Source organism: Erithacus rubecula (genome assembly GCF_903797595.1).
Source record: "Erithacus rubecula genome assembly, chromosome: 8".
Lineage (NCBI taxonomy): Eukaryota > Metazoa > Chordata > Aves > Passeriformes > Muscicapidae > Erithacus > Erithacus rubecula.
This window is the reverse complement of record NC_136659.1, coordinates 5537062-5564562: the sequence shown is the minus strand read 5'-3', so window position 1 is coordinate 5564562 and position 27501 is coordinate 5537062. Positions and strand designations below refer to the sequence as shown.

General features: G+C 48.4%; 1 protein-coding gene across 1 annotated transcript in view; it reads right to left on the bottom strand.

Moving 5' to 3' along the window:
* Positions 1 to 10142: 10142 nt before the first annotated feature.
* Positions 10143 to 27501, bottom strand: part of SLX9 (SLX9 ribosome biogenesis factor) — a 37004-nt gene continuing 19645 nt past the window's right edge. The window contains exons 3-6 of the mRNA XM_079310466.1: positions 17686 to 17754; positions 14587 to 14740; positions 12158 to 12226; positions 10143 to 10769 (exon numbers count right to left, since the gene is read on the bottom strand). Coding sequence (XP_079166592.1) covers positions 10643 to 10769; positions 12158 to 12226; positions 14587 to 14740; positions 17686 to 17754 — 419 coding nt within the window. The 3' untranslated portion in view covers positions 10143 to 10642. The remainder of the gene's footprint in view (positions 10770 to 12157; positions 12227 to 14586; positions 14741 to 17685; positions 17755 to 27501) is intronic.

The window sequence follows — 27501 nt, the reverse complement described above, 5'->3', positions numbered from 1 at the left end:
CCCCGCGCGCGCGGGGGCGGGACCGCGGGCGGCTCCGTGCGCTCCCATTGGCGAGGCTGGGAGCGAGCGGGGATGGCAACGGGCAGCGAGGGGCGGGGCCGGGCGCGGGGAGTAGCGGCGCTGATTGGCCGGGCGGGAGGGCGGGGCCGGTCCGGGGGCGGGGCCGCGCTGTGCACGGGCCGCGCTCCTTCTCCCCCCGCGCCCTCAGTCCGGCCCCGGCCAGATCCACACCGCACCCCACACACACCGCACCCCTCACACACCGCACCCCTCACACACCGCACCCCTCACACACCGCACCCCACACACACCGCACCCCACACACACCGCACCCCTCACACACCGCACCCCACACACACCGCACCCCACACACCGCACCCCACACACACCGCACCCCACACACACCGCACCCCACACACACCGCACCCCACACACACCGCACCCCACACACCGCACCCCACACGCACCGCACCCCACACGCACCGCACCCCACACGCACCGCACCCCTCACACACCGCACCCCACACACACCGCACCCCACACACACCGCACCCCTCACACACCGCACCCCTCACACACCGCACCCCACACACACCGCACCCCACACACCGCACCCCACACACACCGCACCCCACACACCGCACCCCTCACACACCGCACCCCTCACACACCGCACCCCACACACACCGCACCCCACACACACCGCACCCCTCACACCCACACGGAGTGGTCCCGGCTCCAGCCTCCACTGCCCCCTCCTCCAGCACTCCCCGTGCAGCGAGCCCCTGCCATTCCAGCGCCATCCTGGACGCGGTGTCCGTGTCCGAGCGCGTCCCACCGTGCCAAGAGATGGGAAGGCCAGAAAGCAGATCTCCACCCAAACACCATCAGTAAACTTCATCAGTGCTTCCACCACGTGTATGGCTCTTTATGTGTGTTGGGCTTCAGTCTCCTAATGAACGGGGGATCCGAAAAGGATTAAATAGCTGCTTTAAACCTTGGCTATTTGTGACAGCAGGCTTAGAAGGAAGGCATGCGGTCACCTAGGGAACAGGTTTCTGCCTTGCATTTTGCTCCAGAATCCCAGAATGGATTAGGCTGGAAGGGCCCTTAAAGCTCAACCCATTCCACCCTCTGCCATGGCCAGGGGCACCTTCCACTATTTGCACTAAGGCCTGTCCAAACTGGCCTGGAACTCCTCCAGGGATGGGGCAATCAGCTTCTCTGGGCAGCCTGTGCCAGGGCCTCACCGCCCTCACAGCCTCCAATTTCACCCCAATATCCCATCTAAACCTGCTCACTGCCAGGTTAAACCCACTGCAGCTCACTGCAGTTCAGACACCCGCAGGTCGTGAACCAAGCTCAGCCCACGGGATGCTGCAGCACACAGAGGAATGCAACAGTGCCCTTGCCCTTCCCAGTTTTTGTGGCTCAAGGGTTTTCAGGCTTGTAGCCTGATCCCACTCCTCATCTCTGCCCTTCAGAGCATTTTCATTATGTCCCACAATCTCATTCCTGGCCACAGTTGACCAGAGACATCAACTGGTCAGAGAAATCTTAACTTTCCCAGCTTTCTGTCCCTTTGAGAAGAGCTGACCACCTTTTCAGTGAAGGAATTTTTCCTAATATCCAATCTAAACCACCCCTGGTACAGCTTGAGGTAATTTCCTATGGTCCTGGATATGTGATGACACTGCATCAACCACCTTGGCATTACTAAAATTTAGTCCTGAGAACTCTCTGTGTTTTCTTACCTGTTTCTCCAGTGTTTAGGTGGTGACACCAACATTACCATGTTCCTTCAGTGCCCAGCACGGGCTCCAGGTGCAGCACTGAGTGGCTTCTTCCTTCTCTCCCAGTTCCTGATGGGGTAAAGATCCATGCAGGCATTCACAGGGAAGGCAAAGAGGACCAGCACAAAAGCCAGTGCTGGAAACAACAAGCTATTTTTATATTTCCTTCTCTCAGGCACAGCCCTTTGCCTCTGCCCTGCTCAGCAGCAGCAGCAGCACCAACAGGCAGGCAGCTTTTGGCTGCTGATGCCTTCACTTCTAGGAATGCCTGTCTGTGTTTTCTTATCCTATTTTACACTCAGGAAATTCAACACTAACTACTGCATTTCCCCCTGCCTTAGGATCAGCGGTGAAACCACAAAACAAAACCACTTTCCTCAGTTCCACTTCTGTGTCACCAGCCAAAGTGATTGTGTCCCACCAGGATGTTGGAAAAACCACTGCTGCACACAATGCTGTGCCATGTGCCCTGGGATGACCCTGCCTCAGCTGGGAGGTTGGACCAGGTGATCCATTGTGCTCCCTTCCAACCTGACCCTGAGATGTGGCAGGGACAAGGGCAGGGTGGGAGGCACAGTTTGTTCCCAGGCTCCTCAGTGGCAGATCCAACTCCAGCATGGATTAGCTGGCTCCCTGCCACAGCAGAATGAAAGGGGCTTCCTCCCCAAATTGGCCTCGTTGAGCTGAGCCACTATGACTCAGTTGCTGGTGCTCATGGAACATCAAGGTTTTCCAAGTAATTCAAACCTTGGTGTGGAGGTTTTTGGTTTTTTTTAATTGATTGGAGTTTTTTGCTTGGTTTGTTTTCTGTAAACTTTAGTAAATGAATGGCTGTTTAACAATGTTTTTTTTCATTGAAATCCTGGGAAATTGGAAATATTAGGCAGCCACACATAGAAGTGAGTATGGCACATTTCAAACATCACAAGTCAAATTCAGCTTCATGGTTTCCACACTCTGACAGGGATTTTCCACCTCAGGGAAACATGATGTGCAAAGTGGTCTTGATCCCCACGTGTGCTGAATATACCCCTGTGTGCTGGTATACAATTCCACAATATGGGTTCTCCATCCCATATCCACCATACTGGGGACACACCTTGCATCCAGCATGCCAGCTCATACAGACCTATTTTAGAGTCCTTAACCTCACCTGAGGATGTGGTGCATGTACTGCCAGACCCAGCACCTCCTCCACCATTCTGTGCCACCAACCCAACAGAAGCTGCATCCCTGAAAAGCCCTGGCAGCAGATCCAAGCTTTGGAGTTTCTCCCTGCTGTCGCCATATGATCCTCAGCGGGGCAGCTGCCAAGCCTGAGGAACCTGTTTCCAAATCCATGCTGCAAAAAGGAGGAGGGAGGATGTTTAACCCATTCACTGCAGAGTGACAAGCTGGCAGTCCTGAGGAAGGACAATGGCATCCTCACCAGGGTGGTGGCTGCTGGGGGAGCATAGCTCCCTAATCAAAGATTCAGCTGCTTCATAGAGGGTCTGTAACATGAATTTCTAAGGCCAGCACATGCTTCAAGGCAGTTTGGCAGCTCCTCCTGCAGTGACCTGCTTGTGTAGGCCCCTGAACAATGCTGAGATGTGTCCTCATGCCTACACAGTGTCCTGAGCTGGCTCTATAGGCAGGGTGGTGATGCCAGACCCAGATAGGGTGACAGCCAAGCAGAGTGCCCTGCCTGATGTCATCCATGGGAAGACCTGCATCAGGGCAGCCCCAACACAGAGAGACCTCCACCCAGGCTGGGAACACGTCCTAAAGACAGGGATCTCCATCCACAGGGAACTCCATCCTTGGGGTTGGAGGAAGAGTGACATCCAATGCAATTTCACACAAGCACAAATGGTCCTGGTCTTTCCACCCCATCTGCAGGGACCCCACTGCAGTACAGGGCAGGGGAAGGACTCTGGCTCCCCTCACCCTCTCACATCCCCAGGCTGGGCAGCCACAGGCATGGGGCTGTGTGGAGCCACCCAAGGCAAAACATTCCCTTGGGGTCACAGTGAGCAGGCAGGACCAGGCACCAAAATGCAGAACAGTCCTGGGGACAGTCTGAGCACTGCCAGCAACAGTTCATGAACCAAGCTGCTCAGTGACCAATACCAGGCCAATTTTTAAACCATGAGCATCTGGGGAGGTTCTGGTCCTGGCAGATGAGGCACAGTGTAGGCTGGCTGTTAGTGCTCAGCTGCCAGGCCCTGGCACCAGGACAGACCAAGCTGACCTCTTGTGGAATTGTGACAAGGACTGGTCAAAAAATTAAAAAAGTAAAGTTAACATTGGGAATTAGGAAGAAGAAAAACTGGAAGCAAGATCCAAGCACTCTTCAAATACATCTTTGGCTCAAAAATCCCAAGACATGTGAGAAGTTGGAAAAATGCATGGAAAAGGATTGCTGGAATGGGTTCACCACTTCTGTTTACACTGGTCACCATCAGCAGCAGCATCCAGAGCTCACCCCAGGTGCCTGCAGCATCCACTGCTTGTCTGATGCACCTGCATTGCACCCTGAGCAACGATGAGCATCCTAGTCCTCACTTGGAGCCCACTACCAACATCAGGCACTGTGGGCACAGAACCCCTGAAAGCAGCACAAGCTCTCCCTTTACACAGAGAGCCAGAAGGTGGGTGGAGGAACATCAACAGACTTGTAAGAGTTAAGTGTCTTCCCATAGTAACATCTCCTGCTGCCAAAGCAAAGGGGTTCATGAGGCAGGCAGGGCTTGTTTTGCCAGTGAAGTGGAAGGTGTTTAGATGAACCATCACACTGGGAGCAGTGATTACAGTACCCAGGACAGCTGTAAATGCATTCAGGTTCAGTGTATCCAAAACAGCTGTAAACACAGCCACATCTCCTCTGCTGAGAGCACCAACACTGCTGCCAGCCTGGGGCTGCTGACACCAGGCAGTGGCACCAGGGCTGTGGCACCAGGGCTGTGGATGTGCTCAGAAATCCATCAGGCTGCCTGGGCTTCCTCCCTGAGCCTGCAGAGAGCAGGGAACCAGCAGCAGCAACATCCCCCAGGGAATGGGGGAAGGAAACTCTTCTTGTGTCTCCCCTTTTGTGATTCCCCTCCCCTCCCCCGGACTGGCTGAGCTGGAACAAAGGGGTGCTTGCACCGGGGTGATTATCTCTTCCTTCATCTTCTTCACTTGGGAGGATATCCTGGCATCATCTGCTTTTACCTGCTGGGGTCTGACATTTGTTCCCTTTCTAGCACCTTCCTGTTTGGGACATTTCTTTGTCTAAGCTTCCTCTCCTACTTGTGCTGCTGAAACCACGTCCAGGGAGCATCAGGTAAACAAAGTGTCACACACCACTGTCAACATCCTCCATAGCAAACTGCATCTTACACACTCCTTCAGCAGAATGACCAGCAGCAAACCCCCTGGTCATGGCTTACTCAGTCTCAAAGAGAATCTGCACAGAAATTCTCAATTTAGGAACACTGAGCATGGATCCAGACCCCTCTCCTCATTGCCCTAGGGTAGCAGCGTCAGGGACAGCTGTGGCTCCCCAGATGTTTGGGGATGATGAGCCACAAGGAGCAGATACAGGCAGACCTGTATGGTTCATGCACACATCACACTGAGTTCAAACAAGGTCACCAACACACCCCATCTGGCACAAAACACCACTCATTAAAACAGAGAGAAACCCTTAAGACAGTATTTTATGCATCTTATTTGTAATCAAGAAGTCCAGAAAATCTCAGAGAATCCAGATGTAAAGGTCTAAATCTCAAAAATGCTGCTGGCAAGGCCCTGTGTTTTGTTTGCATTATTTAAATATGTTTGCACATATTTAACTTATTTTGTAAGGAAAATTGAAGCAGTTAAGGAAAAAAAAAGCCACCACAGAAATCCTTGTACCCCTGTCAGCAACACCACTCCTGATACCAATCCCAGTTTGGGTTGCCAGAGCATCCAGTGAGGCATCAGGACCAGACAGAGAGAAACCACAGAGCCATACACCAGCTGCCTCTCCCAGAAAAAAACAAAAAAAGTCTGAACAGCATTAAATTGCTCATCAATCTAAAAACACAAAGCCAGGTTTAACGCCTCACATAAAGCAACTGTGGTTCAGAGCACAATCAGCAGATCCCAGATAATTATCTTATTGGGAAGAGTCAGCATGCAGGGCATGGCTTTCCCTTGCAAGGAAATGGTGAATATGGAGATAAGGGTGATCCAATTAACTGGACTTTATGGGGATTTCAAAATGGTGTGTGGCAATGCTCTTAAGCACTTAAAGAATACCCAAAAGCTCTTAGAGAAACTGAGCTGCCACAGGATAAGAGGTAGAGCCCTCCTGGGATTAGTAACTGGTGAAAGGTCAGGAAGCAGAGAGCAGGAACACTGCAGCTCTCAAGGGAGGGTCTGATGCATCCCACCTGAGTGCTCTGGAAAGGCCAGGACACAGCCCTGAGACAGCACATCCCTGCAGGATGGCCACCAAGGCAGGGATGCCAACAAAGGCAAAAAGGCCATGGTGAAACCCGTGCTTCTGGGCAGGGACAAGTGAGGCTGTGCTCTGAGGCAAAGGCTGGATCAGGTGATTCACCTCTGCCCCTCTCTTGTGCAATGAAAGGAGTTGCTGGTGCCAAACTCATCTGCTTCCAAAACCATCTGGCAGCTCAGCTCAAATTTGCATGCAGTTGTATTTCCTTGGGTTCCCTGAGGCTGCTCCTGCAAGAGCCCACCTGAGTTGGTTTCAGAAGCAAATAAAGGGCAAAAGAAATATACAGATACAAGTGTGGGAAATGTAAGGACCAGCCAGGGAAGAGGGCATCTGGAGAAGGAAATAACCCCACATAAGAAAAGTGTTCACTGAACATGCTGCAGCATGCAAGAGTGGCAGAAGGTCAGAAGTGCCAAGTTTCTGCTCTGCCAGCCACCTTCTGGGCCAGAAGGAGCAGGAGACACTGGAGTTTTGACTGTCTGGAGCTCCCTGAGTGCTGGGTCAGCCCCATTGCCCGTGGTGGGACTGTCCCCATGGCTGGAGAGATCTGTTGGCACCTGCAGCCATGTCCCTGGCCAGGTGCCCCAAGCAGACTCTCCCGTGGGCTGGGCTGTATGGAAGGGTAAGGAGTGCAGGCCTTTTTTATGAGCTGGGAGACAACTCCTCACCCCAAGACAGCAAATTTACAGATACACCCCCAAATGACCCCCAGAGGCTCAAAGCTCAGTGGCTGTGGTGAGTAACACATGGGAAGGCAGTCAGTCCTGCTGTGCCCTAGCCAGGGAGCACAGGACAGCAACCATACTGCAGCAGAGACCCAGTGCTCCCAGTGCTCCCACTCCACCCCAATACCCCCAGCACCAGCATGTGCCTCAGTGCCAGGTTTGTCAAAAGCCATCCCACATGCCAAGCTCCAGGGGATCAGAGAAAGCCATGGGCACATAAGGCAGCTCACGGCTTCAAACAGTGTAAGCAAAAATGCTCTCTACCCAGCAAAAGCCACATTTTCCATAGGCAAAGGGGATTTGTATGAGGTCTGTAAGGAAAACTTTCCAGGGCAGACAAGGCAGAGAGAGGAAGGAGGAAGGAGGCAGGCTACGTGCTCACAGCCCAAGGGATTTCCTAGGGTTAGAGGAAAGGCTGGGACTGTGTCTGTGTGACTCACAGCTCACTTTCTGAGCTGTGCTGCTGCCCTGATGCAAGCCCTGCTCCAACAGGAACCAACCAATGGGCCAGCACAGGTACCACGGAGAAACGTGGGAGGAGTAAGAGCAAGGATATTAAAAATTATCCCTGCACACCAACAACACTACCCATGAGCTGATGGGAAGGGAGAATCCCCTCCCACCCACTGCTTTGTGTGTAGCTGAAAATATCCACTGGTACCACCAGATGGACAGGATCCCCCGGCTCCCACAGCTCTACGAACAGCCTTCAGAGGAGAAATCCACAACAAGAAAGAGAACAGCTCAAAAACGCAGCCCCAAATTTCTCCAGAGCCAAGTTGAGGTGCATTCACTGCTTACTCACTTCTTGCCAAATCTGGAGCTGCAGGGTTGGGCCCCCACCCACCCCTCTGGCACAACTACTCCTTACAGCTTGGAAGCTATTTTTTTCCCACCCTGCTATCTAAAAAAAGAAAAGAAAAAGAAAAAAGGCGTGAAAGCTTTTATCATCCTGAAAACATGCCAACTGCGAAGGCGACTCTGTGTCTCAGACGCCTGTTTCCTGGCAGATTTTAAGTCCTTTGCTCAACTGCTGGGATGGCGGGGGCAGGAGAAGCCTGCAGCAACAGGCTGTGAACTGGAGCTCTAAACACTCACATGTTTAACTGCTGCTGAATTCCTGGGGGACCAACAATTCCAAACAGCGGGCTCAGAGCTGCACACACACAGCCACAGAGTGGGATCCGAGGTGAAGGAAGGGGAATGTGTTACACAGTGATGCTGTGCATGCAGATCAAGGGACACCAGCCTGGCTACAGGAGCTACTCAGGGGGGTCACTGGCTCAACACCTCCATAAGGGGACAGTAAAAAAGGGGGGGAGGTCACCCTGCTCAACATCTCTACCAGATCTGTCACCCCTTCACTCCCCAGATAATTAGGCTTCAGCTCTGTTGGTTCCCAGAGGTTTGAAGGGAAAGAACGGGACCCAGCTAGCATGCTGAGCAAGGAAAAAGTGTTGGACAACTCCACTGCTGGTGTGCAAATTTCCACTGACCAGCTCTGGCTGTAGCCACCTAAAATTGCTGGGAAATTCACATGCACCTACAGTGGTGCCACCCCAGAAAGACCTACAGACACAGAGCCCTTCATGATAGTGATCCTTTGGGGGCTCCAAAATGCTTGAAGCTGGTATTGCAGAGGCATATCCAAGTTTTGACTAGGACCCTGGGATTTTTCCATACCACTCATGTCATTATCAGGGTTGGCAGTAGGGACTCTCTGGCTTGCAGTCAAAGAGAAACATAGCAGCATTGTCTGCCATCATTCACTGTCTCAGGGTCTGGGTGAGCTTTTTTGCACATGAATTTTGTACTTTCCTGTTATTAACATTGTTGCTTTTATTGTTCCTTTTCTTATCTCGTTGTTTCCAGTTTTCCATCTTCTTTTATACTTAGAATCATAGAATGAGAGAATTAGACAATGGTATGGGCTGGAAAGAACCTTAAATGTCATCCAGTTCCAACACCCTGCCATGGGAAGGAACACTTTCCCCCAGACCAGGTTGCTCCAAGCTCTGTCCAAACTGACCTTAAACACTTCCAGGGATGGGGCAGCCACAGCTTCTCTAGGCACCTTGTGCCAGGGCCTCAGCACCCTCACTTCTTCCCAATATTCCATCTAACCCAGCCCTCTGGCAGTGCAGAGCCATTCTCCCTTGCCCACAGGCCCTCTCCTGCCCTCTTTGAAGCCCCTATAGGCACTGGGAGTGGGAGGGCTCAGTCTCCCCAGAGCTTTCTCTCTTCCAGGCTAAACAATCTCTATTCTTAGATGACTTTGCTGCCTTCATCTCCCACCTTCTCTCCCTTTCAGCACGAGAATAGCTGCACCTGGGGCTGGCCAGCCTGAAAGCAACAGAATGGAGGATGGGATACAGTCAGCATCTCTCCATGGCCTCTGCCAGCAGAGGCACAGAGTGGCAGAAATGCCACTGCTCTGTGAGGAGTGGCATTTCTCTAACAGGCAGAGTCAGCAACACTGCCAGAGCCAAGAGGCATCAGACAAAGCCTTTGTTCAACAGTGCCAGCCTAGACAGAGAACAGCAGCAGCATTACTACTGAGGCAAGACGAGTAGGATCAAGGTGCCAGCCACCTCCATTGAAGCTGGCTTCAAGCACCAACTTGAGTCAGAGTCAACTGCAGCAGGCTGCTTCCCCAAGGTTAAGAAGCATCAGTAAACCTTTTTCATGGCTCAAAAGACAGCACTCATATTTTTGGGTGTCAAATCAGGATCATCTCTAACAGGGAATGGCCCTGCCTTCAGTTGTCCCCCGTGAAAATTACTGGAGTTTTGTGAACATTGGTATTTGGTAAAGGAGAAGACTGCTCAGAGGTTCCCAATCCCAAAAACAACTGGCTGAAGTTCACAGCCTGCAGGCTGGACATGTTTTGGGATGCTTCCTACAGGGCAGGCCAAACAGGGCACAAAGGCCAAAAGGGATGGGCATCACTCACAGGAAGCACATGCTCCCAGGGCAGGAGGAAGGCAAGGCAGCGAGTTAGACATGATCTGCATTCATTTCTCATTGCCTGTAGCAATCTCCTGATTCACTGTACACATGCAAAGAACAATTATTTTAAGTCATTTTTCTAGAGAAGGAACTAAACTCGTATTTCAATTCCTATTTACCAAAACAAGAGCCAGACAAACTCAGTGCTGTATGAAAGTATCTTTATTCCAAAGCTAAATTTCTTACAGAAAACAGTTTCTATGTACAGCAGCACTGGTTGTGACAAACTCCAAAAGCCTCCTGGGCTCCAGGGCTTGGGGTCCTGAGCCATCCCAACAGAGCAAGCAAGAACCTCTTCTCAGAGTTGTCAGGAAGAGGTGGGGGGAATGACAGAAAACAGATACATGGCCATTTGGCACAATTTCAGAAATCATACCCGCTCACAAGAAGAGCAGAAGTATGAAGACACTTTGCAGGAATCAATGCCTGCACAAGAATCCCACAGAACACCCTGCTCTGTGCAGACTGCCTGTCAAGGAGCAGCTGCCCCTGTCAGGAGAGAGCTGCATTATTCCTGCAGACAGAAAGCAGGGCTGGTGGTTTTCATCATCTGCTGAACTGCTTCCAAGCACCAGAAAGGCTGGGACATTGTGCCAGGATGTGCTCCCTCCACAGTCCATGCATGTCTGGGCCCAGCTGAAGCTCTAAAGGGGTTCCCCTTCTCCCCCCTGCCTCAGCCTCTTGGAGAGGTGCTCGCTGATGGCCAGGAGGGGGTTGGCTCTGTACTGGGGATCGCTGATAACCTCGTGAAACCGAGCCACTTCCTGGTCCCTGAGGAGAGAAAAACAACACACCAGCTCTGAGTGACTCGTGTGAAAGGAACTGAGCAGATAACGACCAGCTCACACAGCAGCAGATTTCTGTTGAGACAGAGGGATCCTGGATGTAAATCTCAGAGAAAGACAGTGCAAGAATAAACCTAATTTAGCCAAGGGCAAAGCTCAAATTGCTGCCAGCTTCATGGGAGCCAGAGACTTTGATCTCGTGCCACAGAGACACAAACAATCACAATAGTGTCCAGCATCACATGGGAATGTGTTTTTTTTAAAGCTTTTCCCTAGTAAACCAGAAACAAGAGACTGTGAATCTGGTGAACCACCAGGAATGAAGATGACTTCAGATTGCAACAGCACAAAATCAAATTTCTCTTTAGAGAGCTCATCTACTGACTCTTTATTGCTGAACATTGAGCCTTGGTAATCCCACATGCAACACTAGCTGAACACCATGGGAAGAGCATGACAGAATTCCTTCTGCATGCCTGGTCACAGCTGCTTCCTGGGGAAATGGCCTTGTCTTAAAAAGCAAGCAAGCAGGGAGGGACAAGAACAGAGCAGAAGTATAAAAAAAAAAAAAATCAAAACCAAAAAGCCTTGTGAGTTTTCACACAGCCACATCCACTACACCATCCTTATCTCCCTCAGACTGACAGGCTCTCCACAGCCTTGCCAGACAAACACTTGGTAGCACTCAGCTGCTTCCCTCCCAAGCACAACCTTTTCCTTCAATGCTCCTGCCAGAGAAAGAGAGGAGCCAATGCTCCTGAAGCTTGGGTTGGGGTAATAGGGTGAGGCTTAGGGATCCTCTCACCCAAACTAATACCTTGGGAACAAAACCTCAAAACCTTCCTCCAAGTTTTTTCCCTCCCAAGAAGCAGAGACTTGCCAGACCACCAAAAAGTAAAGCAAGGCAGAACTGAGCAAGAAAGGCATCCCAGCACCAATACTGGCCTATTTCTGACAGAGAAGGTATTCATGGAGAGCAGTGCTGGATCTGCAGCCTGACTGTTCAGCCTCAGTTTGAAGCTGAAGGCTCAAAACTGACAGAAATCCAGGAAACAAGAAAGCAAACACTGTCAGATCACAGAGCCCAGCCCCAGGAGAGCTGTGGTGGGGGAAAATTCTTGATGGCAGTATAAACTATCTAACAGATAGGGAATAAGGAGCTGCCAGAATAAGTCCAGGAGTCACTTGGACACATTTAAGTTCTCCATCCTTGTTGATATTCAAAAGCCATGTGGAATTGGGTCTTGAGCAGCCAGTTCTAGCTGACCCTGCTTAAGCACAAGGGTTGAACCAGATGAACCCCATGGGTCCCTTGCAGTCTCAACCATTCCATGAGGCTCAGCAGGAACTGGACACTGACAACTGGGAACTTACAGGAGCTGATGTTTTTGAGCTTGTTTCATCAGACAGAAGTCGGCTGGTTCTGCCTTTGTTTTTATGGGGCTGTGGAGAGAAGAAACAAAACAAGTGAGTGTTAGAGCATTAATTTAGCAATGGCTGTGGAGATGGAAAGAGTCCAGGGATTCTGCATCTGCCTTTCCAGAAAGAACAGGTAATTAATTGCCCTGCATGGAAATTGTCCTAAAAGGCATATATTTCCATAGCCAGGCATTGCAGGGAAATGCAAATTTCCACCCGAGGCTGACAGGGCAGGAGGCATTACAGGAAAACCAGATCACTCAGTGCCAGAACTGGTTATTAGCTGTCCATGCCCAGATCACTTTCTGCTGATCACTGACCTCCAGGTCAAACTGATCCTGTTGCTTAGAGAAAAGATTCCATGGAAGCTCCCCTCCCCATTACACATGTCACCTCTGCAGAGCTCATGTTCCCTGCTGACACCCAGCCTCTAAAGCCATCCCTTACAGGGATGCTCAGCAAGAGGAGGAGGTGCCAGCCCTGCTTTGGTTCCTGTAGTGGGATCACTGAGATATAACATGCTGTAATGCAGGGTGGTGCACTGTGTGCAGCAGATAGATATCTGCCATCTCTCTATTCATTCCTTATTTCTGGGCAAAGTCCAAGGAGACCAGAGGTTTAACACCATCCCTCGTGATGGCCGATGCCAAGCAGCAGCAGAGATTTACCACAAAGCCAGCACCAAGCCCCAGCAAGGGACACACAGGAAGCACAGAGATTGCTTTTGGGACTTGTGCTGCACAAGGGGAGTTGCTGGTAGAACTGGACATTAAGGAAAGGAGAAGAAATTTCCATTTTTCAGGATTACACAAATAAGAAAATTAACAGGAGAAAGAGGCTCTGCCTCTGTGGGGTAGCTCCTCCCCAGTTCACCTTGAAGCAGAGCCCCAGAACACAGGCCAAGGGCGAGAAAGAAGGCCTGTATCCCACCTCTCTGTTGGAGCAGGGATCAAGGAGGAATATCCCATACTGGTGGGTGCTGGAGTTATGGCCACCCCCACCTGATCTGCCCCAAAGGTCAGGAAACACAACAATTTCTCACCTTCTCTTCAAGACAGCAGGATCTAGTCTCTTGTTACACTGACCTCCTCTTCCTATTTCCTTCTCTAGCATGCTACCCTCCATCCTCTTATTTTGCCTTTTTTCCCCATTCTTCCTTTCTTCTTACTCCCCTTGCCTCCCAGTCATTCACATCACTTATCTCCATCCCCTGTTTCTATTCAATCAGTTCCTGCTCATTTTCCTCTCCTCATTTCTAACAGTTCAGCACAGGAACAAGTTCTGGTCCTAGTTTGCCTGGAATGCTCACAGAAGCTCAGGAAAATTCTTTCTCAAGCCGGATGGCAGCCCTTGGTCACCAGAGCAGAGCTTGCCAAATCTGTGTGTGCCACCAAGCCATGGCAGTCCCTTCAGAGGTGAGCAGCTGTGCAGAGGGTGACAAAGCCTAAAGGCCAGTTCTTCTAGAGTACATTGCCCACTGGATTTCCCCTCAAAACCACCAGCATGCTGCCTGTTCACTTGGACCCTGTTAGCAGCTCAGCTTCATTACACTTCATTGCCTTCATTCATTATAAAACAGAATAAAAACCTCCCTGTAATGCGCTTTTACCCTGCAGGAGATCAAATTCCTGGAGAATCTAATCTTTTATTAATACTGCTGACAAATCACCAGAGTATTACCCTTCCTTTCTGTAATGATTCAAATCCTACAAAAGCCTCCTCTGATTATTTCAAACACTTCTTCTATACAGACATTCAGGAAGCCAGAAGCCAGCAAGGGGAAGAAGAGCCTGTAGCTTCTCCATGCCATTACCAAGGAGAGCTGGTTTGGGGTTAGCAGGTCACAGGCAATGCAGGTGACATCAGCCCATGTCAAACTCCCACCTCCACTGTGCCAACTTGGACTTCTAAAAGGAGAGACTTTTGGAAGAGAGAGAGCTGACAGTGCACAGGGAACAGCCAACTCAGCCGTGCTTCTTGGCCAAAGTCACACTACAAGACAACAAAAATTTTGGCCAGAGCACAAAGGGCACTGATCAAAGGGCTTGAAGTGCCTCAGGATAAAGCCTGGATGGAGGTCTGGGAGGATGGAATGTCAGGCTGCAATACCACAGGATGAGGTTATCAGGAGAGCTCAGCAGTGTTACAGTGAGGACACCTACGTGCCACTCCTGCAACTCCCAAGACATCTGGATGCTCCTGGATGCAGGTTCAGAAGACACATTTCATCCTTTTTGCTTGTGCCAAGTGAAGCATGAAAAGGGTTAGAGTAGAGTTGAGACCCTGCTCTCCTGACCATAGCTTGTAGCTACAGGCTGGGCTGAAGGACATTCCACCCTGCAGGAAGAAGGGAAATACACAGCCCATCTCTAATTGGCACATACCTTTTGAGAGGCTTCCTTCCCCTGCCACCTGTGGTCAGGTAAGAGAGCTCAGGCAGGGCTTCCATCAAGGGCTGCATGTCTCCCACCACAGGTGTTGCTTTCCGCTTTGCTTCAGCTTTCTGCTTTTGCTTGGCCATCTTTACACTTTCTATTTCTGCATCAGAAACAAGGCATTAATGGAAGAAAGGGAAACACCTGCAGGAGATAACCCTTGAGATATGAAATTCATGCATTGTTTTATCATTTTCAACAGGCCAAAAGTGATTTAAACCAGGGAAAAATGAACAAAATGCAGCTAGGTCATTCCCTCCATTGATGTATTTGCTTGCAAACTACACACATTCCTTCTGACATTGCAATGGGAAGTGAAATTCTCAGATTTTGTTTGTTTCCATCCCTTACAGTGTTCATTGCTCACATCACAAGGGCACAGGAGTCCTGGTGTTGCAAAAAGCACACTGACCTCACATGGAATTGGGGAACAAGAGGGGAAGGGACAACTCAAAGACAGTCAGCTCCACATCTGGCCTTAAGCAGGCACAGCCCCCTCTCTGCATTTCTTCTGGGACCAAACAACAGCCTCCTAGTACAGGCAGCAAAGATGGACTTAATGTCAGTTGTTTACTTAACTTGAAGCCAGTGCAGGTTCCACCTTCATGACTCATTGCAGAGTGCAAGCAGTCAGATGCTGGATAAACTGGACCCTTGGAAAAGCACTGCACCAAGTGGCAGATGCAGATGGCTTTTCTCAGGACCAGGTTTCCTGGTCTCCCAGCAGCAGCTCTGACAAGGGAGTGGGCACAGAAAACTTCACAGATGTTACATCTGTCTCCTTCTTTGCCTTAGAAGGTGGGCATTAAAAGCCACAGGCTCCCTGATGTAGCAGCACATCCCACAGCTGCCCACGCTTCCCAAAGCCAGCAGCTTCCAGGGTGAATGCCAGCAGAACCTGTCCTTTGGGACAGCCCACAAAAGCCCAGCACTGCTACAAGCCTGACCCACAAGGATGTCTCTCAGTGCTGAGCTACAAACCCCTTGTGTGGACACTATGGTGTGCCTGAAGCCATGGGGCTGAGCTGGTGACACAGGGAGGCCAACAGCTCCCAAGGCAGCATAGCCACAGAAGCCAGAAGTATTTTTGGTGGGAGCACAAAAGCAGCCAGTCCCACTTACACACCACAATCCTGGGTCTAATCCTGCTCCCACAGTCAAGGGGGCAGAACTCAAATTCAGTGGCTGGCTCCTTTAATACCTTTGCCTTGCCTGCTCTCCAACTGAGTCAAAGAGCGACAGTTTTTCATAAACTACAGCTCTGCTGTACATGGATGTTTGTGACAAATCAGGATTGGAAACACTTCTCCTCACAGCAATCCCTGCCAAGAACACAGCTTTCTGTTCTGCATTACTTCTTTTTTTGGTCTGGCTTTATGAAGCTGACTACTTCAGTGCTTTCATAAACAGTATGTGCTTAAAATTTTCAGACACCTGATTCTGCACAAACATCCCAAATTCTTTTCCTATGAAGTCTTGTTCATCTGAGGAGCCATGCAATATATGTATTTTTAAATGTGCATACTTCTAATGTCTGAAGCATTACATAAGTTCTTTCCCCTCTCTAGTCTCTCCTAAGATTACTTATTGGAATGGAAGAAAGTTTTGCTTTTGCACTACTGGGCTGATTTTTGGTTCCCAGGGTCTTGGTATCCAGTGTCACAAAAGCAGCCAGGGGACAAGAAGAAACAACAAACTCAAGATTTAGGAAAACAGAGATGCAGTGATAATTTCAGCTGTCCAAGCTGTGTTCTCTTCTGGGGGACAAAAAGCCCTTTCTCTACAAAAAAAACTAGCAGAGTTTTTAGGTTTTTCTGTGCCTGTAAAGCACTTTTAACATCTAGTATCTCCTAAGACAGATAATTTGGCCTGGAGTTCACTGTTTTGGTGTTCTCCTCAAAGCAAAGCCTCTGCATTTCACTTGTATTCCCCCATCTTAGTCATTTCAGAGCCAAAAGAAAGGGAAAGAGGCCACACAGGGCCAAAACAGCACACATGATCTTGGGAAAGACTGATGCTACAAAGGCATCAAGGGGAGCTGGGTTAAAACCATGTAGGGATCCTGCTCCTGGGCTTTTCTAAAGCAGCTGACCTTGACTAGCACAGCCATTTATGTTTTTTGTCCAAGCAAGATGTCAAGGCACTCAGAAGCTGTTGGCTGGTTGTTTGAAGGTTTCCTTCACACTCTTTTATCTAAGAAGAGGCAGACACACCTTCAGTGCAACTGGTGAAATCAAAGGTTAATGAACTTGGGCTCAGAGCTCAGGCACAGAGGGCATTTGATGCAGCAGAAAGCCACATCCCTCTGCCCCAAATACAGTTTGCACCCAACTCTGCTGGGCAAGAAGGTGTTAGGAGGAAAGGCTGTCCCAAGAACAGCTTCAGGTGACACAAGGAATCCCTCTGCTACACTGGTAGGCCAGCACAGTCCTCTACTGTGCCAAGACACTCAAAGCAAAAATAGGAAAGAGCAGCATTTCTGCCATGGGCTGGGTTTGTTTAGCTCATATTTCACTGCCTCCAGAAAGGCCAGACTGTCTGGTAAATGGGTTCAGTGACCTGTAGCATGTGGGAAAGAGCAGGAACACAACCAGCAGTGTCCAGAGTTCTCCCTTACTGAGGGGGCAGGACAGCCCATTGTGAGGGCACCACAGAGTTTGGGATGAGCTGGGGGCAGCATGGAGCTCAGCTCCAGCCTGTCCTGCCACCCCCACAGCTCCTGGGTGAAGAGCAGCTCCACCAGACAGCTACTCACATCTGTATTACAGTTTTAAAAGATAGGAAAATATGCTAAACTTACATGGGCACAGTGCCCCTCTGGATGAACAAAGGGTTTAAGTAGTCACATATATTACACATGGTAAAAAATCAAAAGTAGACCTGGGGCAATGACTAAGTCTTGGTGCTGAACACTGAGAAACAATACCTGAAACTTTTAACCAGGGACGAAAATTTCTGAGAAGTGTTCAGCTTCTTCCAGCACTGTCACCCAAACCCAGACATCCATCAGAACCATGCTCTCTGATGCCCTGTCACAGGAATACTCACTCTGCAGCCATCTTTCCTTCCTCAGCTTCATCTTCTCTTTTTTTGACAGAACTGTTTTTTCTTCCAAGCCTAGAAGAGAAGAGACATGAGATGGAGCCTGGCTCCTGCATAACAGATTCTGTTCAACCCTTGATGCTTTTGAACTTGCTGGCACAGCAGGCAGGCTGCAGGCAGATCCTGCATCCCAACTTCTAGCCAAACAAACCAAATCTGCCTTGCTGTAAGTTAAAAAACAAGAAACAAGTAAGTAGATCAGATCATCAGCACAGGATCACAAAATGGTATGGACTGGAAAGGACCTCAAAGCTCACCCCATTTCAAACCCCCCTGAAGGCAGGGACACTTTCCACTATTCCAGGCTGTTCCCAGCCCCATCCAGCCTGGCCTTGAAACCTCCCAGGGACAGGGCAGCCACAGCTCCTCTGGGCAACCTGTGCCAGGGCCTCACCACCCTCATAAAAAGGAATTTCTGAAATATAACCAGGGCAGCTCTAGGTAGCAGCTGGTCACTAGCAGCTTATAAAAAAGACTAGTACCTACTATTTTCCAAATTCAGTGTTTGGAAAGCAGCTGTTGAACACTGATACCCAATATAAAGTACCATCACAAATATTTTTATGGAAAATCTGTTTTAAGTGCTATAAAATTATATCTCATCTCACATGTTTAAAACTAAATTGACTTTAGCCAGCTTTTCTCCTAAAATGTGATGGGAATACCAGAATTCCAACAGAGTAACAAGCTCCCCAAAGATCATGCCATTCACTTTAGCTTATTCTTAAGTCTGGGGAAGAAAAAGTACCCCCTTCTTCCTCCCAAAAGAAAGAGAAGAAAGGAATTCAATACAATTATGAAAAGAACTTACTAAGGATTACTTCTGTGAAATCACAGATCCTTTAGGATGATTTAAACAAAAGCACCCTTCAGTAATTTCTTAAGAGCAGAATAAACCTGCTGAGTCTAAGGGGACCTTTCCATAAAACTAACAATAACCACCATGTTTTGAGTTTTTAAAACAGGGAGAGTGAAACTGGAGTTTCCACAGCCTCATTTCCCAGAAAAATGAATTCCCAAAAAGCACTTACTAAAACCATGATTGTTGTGGTATCAAAGCAGATGCTGAAACAACAAATGCATGGTCCAGTAACCAACTCTGAGTTACATCCACCCCAATCAACCCACACTTCTGTGGTTTCAGAGGAAAAAAGGATCAATTATAGTCAATTATTACACATGTATTATTATGATGATGATGGAATTATTATCCCACCCCAATGATCTCCAGAAAGCTGCCTGCACAGGACACCACAGCTGCTCCAGATTTCAGCCATGGCAGTGCTGGGAAGATCTGCCCCTCATCTGGAAACACACTCATGACTTCACTGGAAAAACATCACCTGGCAGCATTTGTTAATGAAAATAAAAAGGCCCAATTCAGCCAGCTGACCTGGCTAACTCTAGTAATAACAGCAATTCAGGTTTGGGTTGGTGTTTTTTTCCCCAGAACAGTAGTGGAGTATTTAAGGAAACACAAAAGCTGTTTTCCTGGCAGGAACCCAACCTTGCTGCTGGCCAGGGGAAGGTGGCCACAGATAACCAGAGGGTGCCTGAGGGAAAGGAGCTGCATCCCTCCTCTGCCAGCAGCCAGTTCCTGCCCTTTTCCATCCCTTGGCTCCCCAGACACTCCAATTTCCAGAGCCCAGCCCGCCCTCAGAAGGCTGTTCAGCTGTTTGAAGGTGCAAAGTTGTGTTTGGCAGCTTCCAGTTGCAATGCTGAGTGCCAAAACCACTGGAAACCCACTGGAGGACACTGAAGGCAGAATTTAGCTGGTTAATTAACAGCACAGACTGTCCCCAAGGTTGCCTTTTATTTTTATTTAGCTAGAAGCAGCTCTGAGATCAAGCCAAAGCACAGCTCCATTTTAATTATTTTCCTGTGAAATCAGAAAGGTTTGAATCCCCCTCTTCAGCCCACTGCACAGGTAATTTAACACCACGTGCCTTTGAAACCCTGTGCATGGAGGAAAGGTGAACAAACCCCATTACATTATGGGTAATTTCCATCCTGTAAACTTGCCAATTATTCCTTCTAGTGAGAAGGTGTTCTTTTCTTTCTTCCCTCTGATCTGTGCAGTACAAGACATGCCAAATACAAACAGGTTAAAAAAAACCACAGCAGCTTTTTGCTGCCTACATCAAGCATTTGGTACTACTCCTGGCAATCCTCAGGATCTTGCTTTCATGACAGAGAAGCAGATTTTTGAGCATGGCTTCCTTAATTTCAGGAATCTTGAAGTTTTTTTGGTAAAGGACTCAAGCTAAAAATAAAAATTGAATATATAGATATATAGACATATATATATATACATGACTATTTTTCATAAAGAACTCCTTACAACAAATATATCTATAAATCCTACCTTAGAAATCCCCATTCTATCCTTCCTAGGCATTCAGAAAGAAGCTGGACTGAGTTAAAGCTGTAACACTACAGGCTTCCCTGCCTCAAGATCCCACTATTTAATTTTGGCTCCACAACCAAGAGGGTTTGACAGTTCCAGGAAACTACATTACATGGAGAATTTGGTCATAAACAAAAATATTCAATAAACCTGTGCAATGCCACATGGACAGAGGAGGGTCCCTCAGCACTAGGCATTTACTCCCCCCTGCAAAGCTCCACCTGGGCTATGAAACATTAAGAAATAACATGTAACATTAATTATAATTCCAAAACCCCAGTGATACATAACAGTAAAATTGTTGCTGCTCAAAACATAGTATTTTGGCAAACTGAAGTTAAATAATAACAGATGTTTTAATTTTAGCCTCACTTGTATAACAGCAAGAATGAGCATATGCCTACAGCTGTGGGATGAGTACATGAAGGAAGACAGACTACATCCAAAATCAGAATACTGGGTGTGGCTTGGAGCCGTTTTTTTAAAATTACATAGTGCCACTTGTAAATTGTGCACTACTGGTGTCCAATGAAAGAGCCTGGGAAATGGTAAGGACAGTCTCCTGAGGCACAGGCAACAGGGCTGTGACCTGGCAGCTGCCAGTGCACAACCCCTGAAGGTGTTCTTGTTCTTCTAAGAACAGAGTTGAGACAGAGGGACAACGTGGGCCAGCCAAAAAGCCAGCCAAGATACCCTCTGGCAGAGAGGATGCTCCACAGCTCCCTGCCCTCATCCCACTGACAGCTCCCAATCCCAAACCCTCACCTCCAGCTCCACTGCTCCCAAAAGCATTGATGCAGAAGGGTCACTAGTGTGAGGTTTGGAAGGGCAAGGACAGAGGTGTATCCAAGCTCTTTGTCCTCCTGCTGTTAGGGGAGCCCCCAGGGACAGCTTGGTACCTGTATGTGGGCACAGAAAACACGTTTGGGTTCTGCCCAGTTTTGCCCTGCCACGCCCTGAGCAGGCTTGGGAAGCAGTGCAGGAGGAAAAGGTGCCAGCTCCTGCTGGGCCAGGACAGGTTTCTCCACAGATAGAGCTTTTGCTTTTCATGATCTAAAACAAGCTACACTGTTTTTGTTCACACTTAATAATTACACCAGCATGCAAGCGCTCCTCCTGCTGCAACGTGGAAGGCATCCTACAAAAAGTGGGATCTGCATTCCCTGCCCCTTCAGATCCCCTGGTTATTTGAAGCAAAGCCTGGCTTGCCACTGGAACCCAGAGCAGCATGCAGCTCGTGTCCTCACAGAAGGTCATGGCTCTGTCAGGCCTGGTAAACATCCCCAGGCTCCAAGCAGCCCCAGCAAGGGCTCCCAGTGCAGCAGAGCTCAGACTCAGCTCAGAGGCACACAAGTGATGTTCCATTTGAGGCACATCCCCTCAGGAGGCCTTTGGGAAGTCACAATCTGCACAGCAGGCTGTGAAAGGTGACTTCAGACACCAAGTCTGTCCTTCCATACGGTGTCTGAAGCACTGCTGGCACTCTCAGCCCCTGCCACAAGGTAAAAGCATCTCCTCTGCCCAAGGCCTTTTCCATTCCAGGTCCCCATCCTTACCACCTGCATGTTCTCAGCAGCACCCCCAGAAGAGAGTTAAAGGCTCTCTTTTAAAGTCTCAGTCACACACAAAGGATGCTCAAGGTGTTGAGCATCCCTCCCCATCCCAACAAATGTATGTACACTTCTTCCAATGAAAGAATTCTCCAAAATTATCATATATTACACGGTCCAAATATTCTTGTTTGTCAAGGAATAGCATGGCAAAAAAAGTTGATTTTTTCCTTGCTGTCTCTGGCATGTATTTGCTCTCTGTGCAGCCCTATGAACAACTTAAATACCTGTGATCACAGTGAATTTAATTTTATGCCCAGCAGCTCTCAGCAAGTTCTGCTGTAGCTTCCAGCCTTACAAAAAGTCACTCAGCCACAAGGGCAGCAGAGGCTATAACATCAGTGCACCCTCCCTGGAAGCATTCAAAAGGTGTTGTGGATGTGGCACACTGAACCACTTGTTTTTGGGATAATTTTTATGATTTTTTAAACTGTCAGGAGGTTATGGAGTCCCCTCCAACCATGGAAATATTCAAAACCTGACTAGACAGAGTCCTAAACAACCTGCTTTACCTGATCCAAGTGGACCACCAAAATAGACTCCAATGAGTCTACAGCACAATTTGGACAGCTGGCAAGAGTCCTGTCACATAGGATAAAAATTTATATTTTAGCAACAGAGATACATGCACCATAGCTATCTGTGTGGATGTTGCAGTTTCAGTAAAGGGCAGTGAGAAGAACAGAACACCATTTCTAGAAAAACTTGAACAGCAATGAAACTCTGGAATGAGATTTATTCTGAGACCAGGAGTAATTCACATTTACCAATGGGTAAATTCTCTCCTTAGGGATTACTAAAGGGAAGCAGAATACTGAAGCACTGCTATGCTTTTTGACAATGCCTTGCAGGTCTGCATTTGAAAAGAGATTTTCCCCAAAATATCTTTTTCTGCTAATAAGATTACCTTTGACTATACTGTCCTTTGAGAAGCTTTAAAAATCAGTAGTTCAGTATCTCTGCAGTATTATACAGTGAAAGATCTAGATCAGAAATAGTTACACTATTGGATTTTACCTGATGCTTCTAATTTATGCAAAAAGCAAGAACAGTCTACCTTCATTTCCTTGTTTTAACTGCATATTAGCTAGTAGACAATTCAACTGGCATTCCCTGGGGAAATTTTCTATATCCAGCCACTGGTTCCTGTAACCCCTCTCATACTGTTTTTGGCACCTGGTGTTTCTTTTACCTATGCCTCCATATATGCTCTTTCAGCACCTTAGGGGAGCTGTACCTGTTATTACATTCCCAATGGATGGATTCAGTGGAGACACTGCATTTTATCAGAGAATGGTTTGGGTTGGAAGGGCCCTTAAAGATCATTCAGTTCCAACCATGCCTGCCTCAGGCAGGATTTTATGCTGCATTTCCCCTCAAAGCCAAAGCAGTGGCCTGATGGGGTGCTGGGAAAAGTGAGAGAGCAGACAGAAATAGGGAAGAGAGGGAAACAAAATACAGATTTAAAGATGCTCAGAGGACAGAGGGACAGACTTCCAAAGCAGACAGACAAATATGTCACTGTCAGGTGCCACTGCAGCACTGGCAGCAGACCAGCTACACACAGGAGGAGGTATGAGCCATCACCTAGAACGAGTTGTGGAGTTGTTTGCTGTTTCTCAGGGATTGCAGCAAATACCAGAATCTGTTATGTGCAGAGCCCCACCTTCCCCCCACTCCTACACACAATATATTTCATAGATTTATTTGTTTGTTTGCAGAAGTACCAAGTTTGGTTTTGTTGTTGGGGTTTTTTTTTAGTCAGGTTTAGCATTCAAAGCCATCTTCCTGGGGAAAACAGGACATGGAGGGATTCAGACAGATCATCTGGAATAATTTCTTTAACTGAAATGAGGAAGGACAGGCAACCAGACCGTGTTCACTGTGCAACTTGGTGAATCAAGTGCCCACAGGAACCACTCCCTTAATCATCTGACAGGGCAGGGATGCAGCCAAGTAGCAAGAGCTACAGCTGGACCTTTCCTCAGACTGAGATGGAAAACAAGAGGGAGGAGGAATCCCAGGACTCAGCCCCTCCACCCTGCTAAGCAAAGACAGTGCACACTTCACTTGACAGCAAGTGGGTAAAGAAGAGAAACTAATAAAACAAATAAAATAAAGCAGCATTGTCAGCTGGTCAATGGAAGGGATTGTTCCACTCTGCTTTGCACTGTTGCAGCCTCAACTTGAGTCCTGTGTGCAGTTTTGGGCACCACAATTAAAAATAATAATAAAAAAAAAAGACATCAAACTGATAGAGAGTTTCCAAAAAGGGACCACAAGGATGGGAAAGGGTCTGCAGGGTCTCCCTTACAAGGAGTGGCTCAGGTCATTTTGTTCAGCCTGGCAAGCCTGAGGGGAGACTTCACTGTGGTCTTTAACATGGTCCCAGGGGCAAGCAGAGGGGCAGACACTCATCTCTTCACTGTCATGATCAGTGACAGGACTCAGGGAAAGGGCAGGGAGCTGAGCCAGGGGAAGTTCAGGCTGGATATCAGGAAAAGACCTCTAAGGTCATCAAATCCAACCACTACCCTACCAGTGCAGGTTCCACCATTGGGCCATGTCCCTAAGCACACAGACACCTTCTGAACCCTTTTAGGGATGTGACTCTACCACTGCCCTGGGCAGCACCTTCCAATGCCTGACCACCCTTTCAGTGAAGAACTTTTCCCCAGTATCCAATCTAAACCCCTCCTGCTGCAACATGAGGCCACTTCCTCTGGTCCCTTGTTCCCTGGGAGCAGACCTGAGCCTCACCTGGCTGCACCTTCCTGCCAGGGAGTTGTAGAGTGAGAAGGTGCCCCCTGAGCCTCCTTTTCTCCAGGCTGAGCCCCCCCAGCTGCTCCACATCAAGCTTTTGCTCCAGACCCTTCAACAGCTCCACCACCCTTCCCTGGACACATGAATCTCCCACCACACACACTGAGGTCAAGCTATGTGATGTTTTGGCACAGGAGAAGCTGGCAGGGACTGTTCCAGGTTAATCACACAGGTCCTATTAAAAGATGCCTTTAGCCAGAGGTTTGCAAAGAATTTTAATGGACAGAATCCAATGTGAACTGTGGCAAGACTGCACAGCAGAGAAGCATTTTTTCCCCCATTAAACCACATATCCACAATGGATCCCCTCTGTAGGTTCAAGGGAGGGGTGGGAGTCAGAGCTGTGAAGACCACCAGGGAAGACAAGGTAGATTTTTCTGCATTCTCTATGATGTGAAAGCTTTGCAGAGAGACATCTTCCAGCCAGATCTGCTCCTCAAATCAGGTCAAACACTGACAGATAGTCTGAGTAGGGAGGCACTGCCATTTCCCAGGAAGCAAGATGTTGACTGGGATTACTCCAGCCTGGCTTCCAACTGAAGTAATCACAGAGGTAGTGTAAGGCTTCTGAAAATGTATGATCAGCAGAGAACAATGAGCAGGAAAGACAAGAAACAACAGCATCAGGAAAACAGCAATGCCCAGAACACCACTGGGTAAAGGGCTCATAACCATTAAAAGGCAAAAGAGAAAGCAAGCACCACCCCAAGGTCCATCTACACCCTTCCTCTCAACACACACACAGACACACACACACAGTGTCAGCTAGTAGGTAACAAACATTACTGGAATGAAATACTCTTACACATAATTAATATATTAACTTGTTTGACTGCTGAATGCCCAGTGATCAATACTTAATTATATTTCCAGGAAACAATGCCAGTCAGAAACTGCATTGAGTAGACTCTGCAGATATGTAACTCCAGGGTAAAAACAAACCCATCACAAGATCAGCAAAAAGTGGGAGTTACATACAGGAGCTTCAGCAGCACAGAGAGGAGAAAAAAAGATCACATCACAAATATCTCCACAGTGAAGGAGGAAGAAGTGAGCCATGAAGGTCAAGGGAAGACTGTCAAAACTGGCTGAAATCATAGTTTCAAATGACAGGAGCAGAAGGATGAAGCTCTTGCAAAGAACAAAAGGGGAGAAGTGGGAACAGCAAGGGAAGGGGCAGAAATAAGGATATTAAAGGAAGCTGGACACCCACAGGACACCATTAAGTTCAGTTTGTCCTCCAATAGAAAGGTTTGGTGTTGCCACAGAAAAACCAAAGGCCACAGAAAGCCCATCTGGGCAGAAAGGGAGCAGAGCTAGCAGGAGGATAATTTCTGTTCCTAGCCTGGTGACCTGAAGCACCCAGTCACTAAGCCCTCTCTTCTCCACAGGGCACAGATTGGATAGATTCTCTCCATCATCTGAAAAGGAATAAGCATTCAGGGGCACAGCAGAAGGCAGAGAAGAGCTGGGAAAGGAGAGGAATTCCTCCCTATCATTACTTCCCCAGTGTCTAGTTTGCTAAAAGGGCATCAAGTACCTCACTCCAGCAACTTCCATTTGAGAAGCAATTGTGCTTATGCCAATCAGTGCTTCCCAGAAAATCCTGAACCTATGACTTTTCAAACATGACAGCTGACCCAAAGGTAACACCCAAGCCTGATATTCTGCACCCCTCCATCTCCTGGGGCAACAACTATTCCAACACCAATATGGACTTGGACTTGCCTCAAGTAGGAAAAGACTGTCCAAAATTTATTCCTGAAGCCCTCCCTTCTTCACAAGTGTCCAGAAATGCAAGGGTACAATGAAAACACATGTGCAAAACCATGAGAAATCCTAGTAAAAGCTTTGAAGATCCACCTAAATATTCTTCCCAGCTAACAGTTTCCCTGATTCTTCATGGGAGATTTGCCACATTAGCATCTATAGGGTGTATTGCAATCCAGGCCTGAGGAAAGGGATTTGCTGGATGGCCCTGAATGCACCCTTGTAACACTGGCAAGTATCTATCTCAGGCTGCCTCTTCAGCAGAGAGGATACTCCATCAGTAGGAAAGACCACCCTGACACCATTGTTCAGAGAGCTGAATAGCTCAAGGACAAGGAAGCTGAAATGTCACACCTCTGCTTCTCTCACACCTCCTCAAAAAAAGTTCCATTAACCTGAAATAGTGCTTTACCATCTACAATCAAGCTGGGATTTCACCAAAACACACATTCCAAAAAAACATGTCAGGCAACAGTCAAAAAACCTGACTGTATTCAGCCACACCTAAGGTAGGCAGCCCTCACCCTTGGCTGGGCTACACATCAGGGAAAGAGCCCTGATTTCATTTAATAAACTCTTTGTTCAGTAAATCAGCTTTCCTGGGAAACTGGCAGCATGTTCCACCACATGCCTGTACAGGCAGCATCTCCAAAACACCACTCCAAGGTCTCTGTATGCCAATGCCCCACCTACTGTAAAAGGGGCTGCAGACACTCTCCAGTCCTGCAGTGATGCTGGCAGGATGCTTGGGGGTGCTTTGGAGAGCAGAGAAGAGGTCTGCAAAGTGCTGACTTGCTCCAGGGAATAATGAACACAGTATTGGATTGCTTGGCTCTAATGGAACCAAAGGAAAAAAAAAATAATCAACTGCAATCGACTTTTTTGTTAATGACACAGAGCCAGGGCTGTCTCCCCTGGAAAGATCGACATGGAATGTGAAGCAGTATCAATACCAGGGGCAGTATCAACACATGACATTTGGAAACTTGGCACAGAGACAGCAGCCAGCAGACTCCACAGCAGCCCAGGGTGCTGGGAAATGAGAGCTTAGCCTTGGCTTAGCTTATCCAGGCATTTGTTGTTGGTTCTTCCACCCTGCCTCCCCCAGGTGCTGCACACAAGCCCAACTCCCTTGCACCCAGGTCAGCTTCC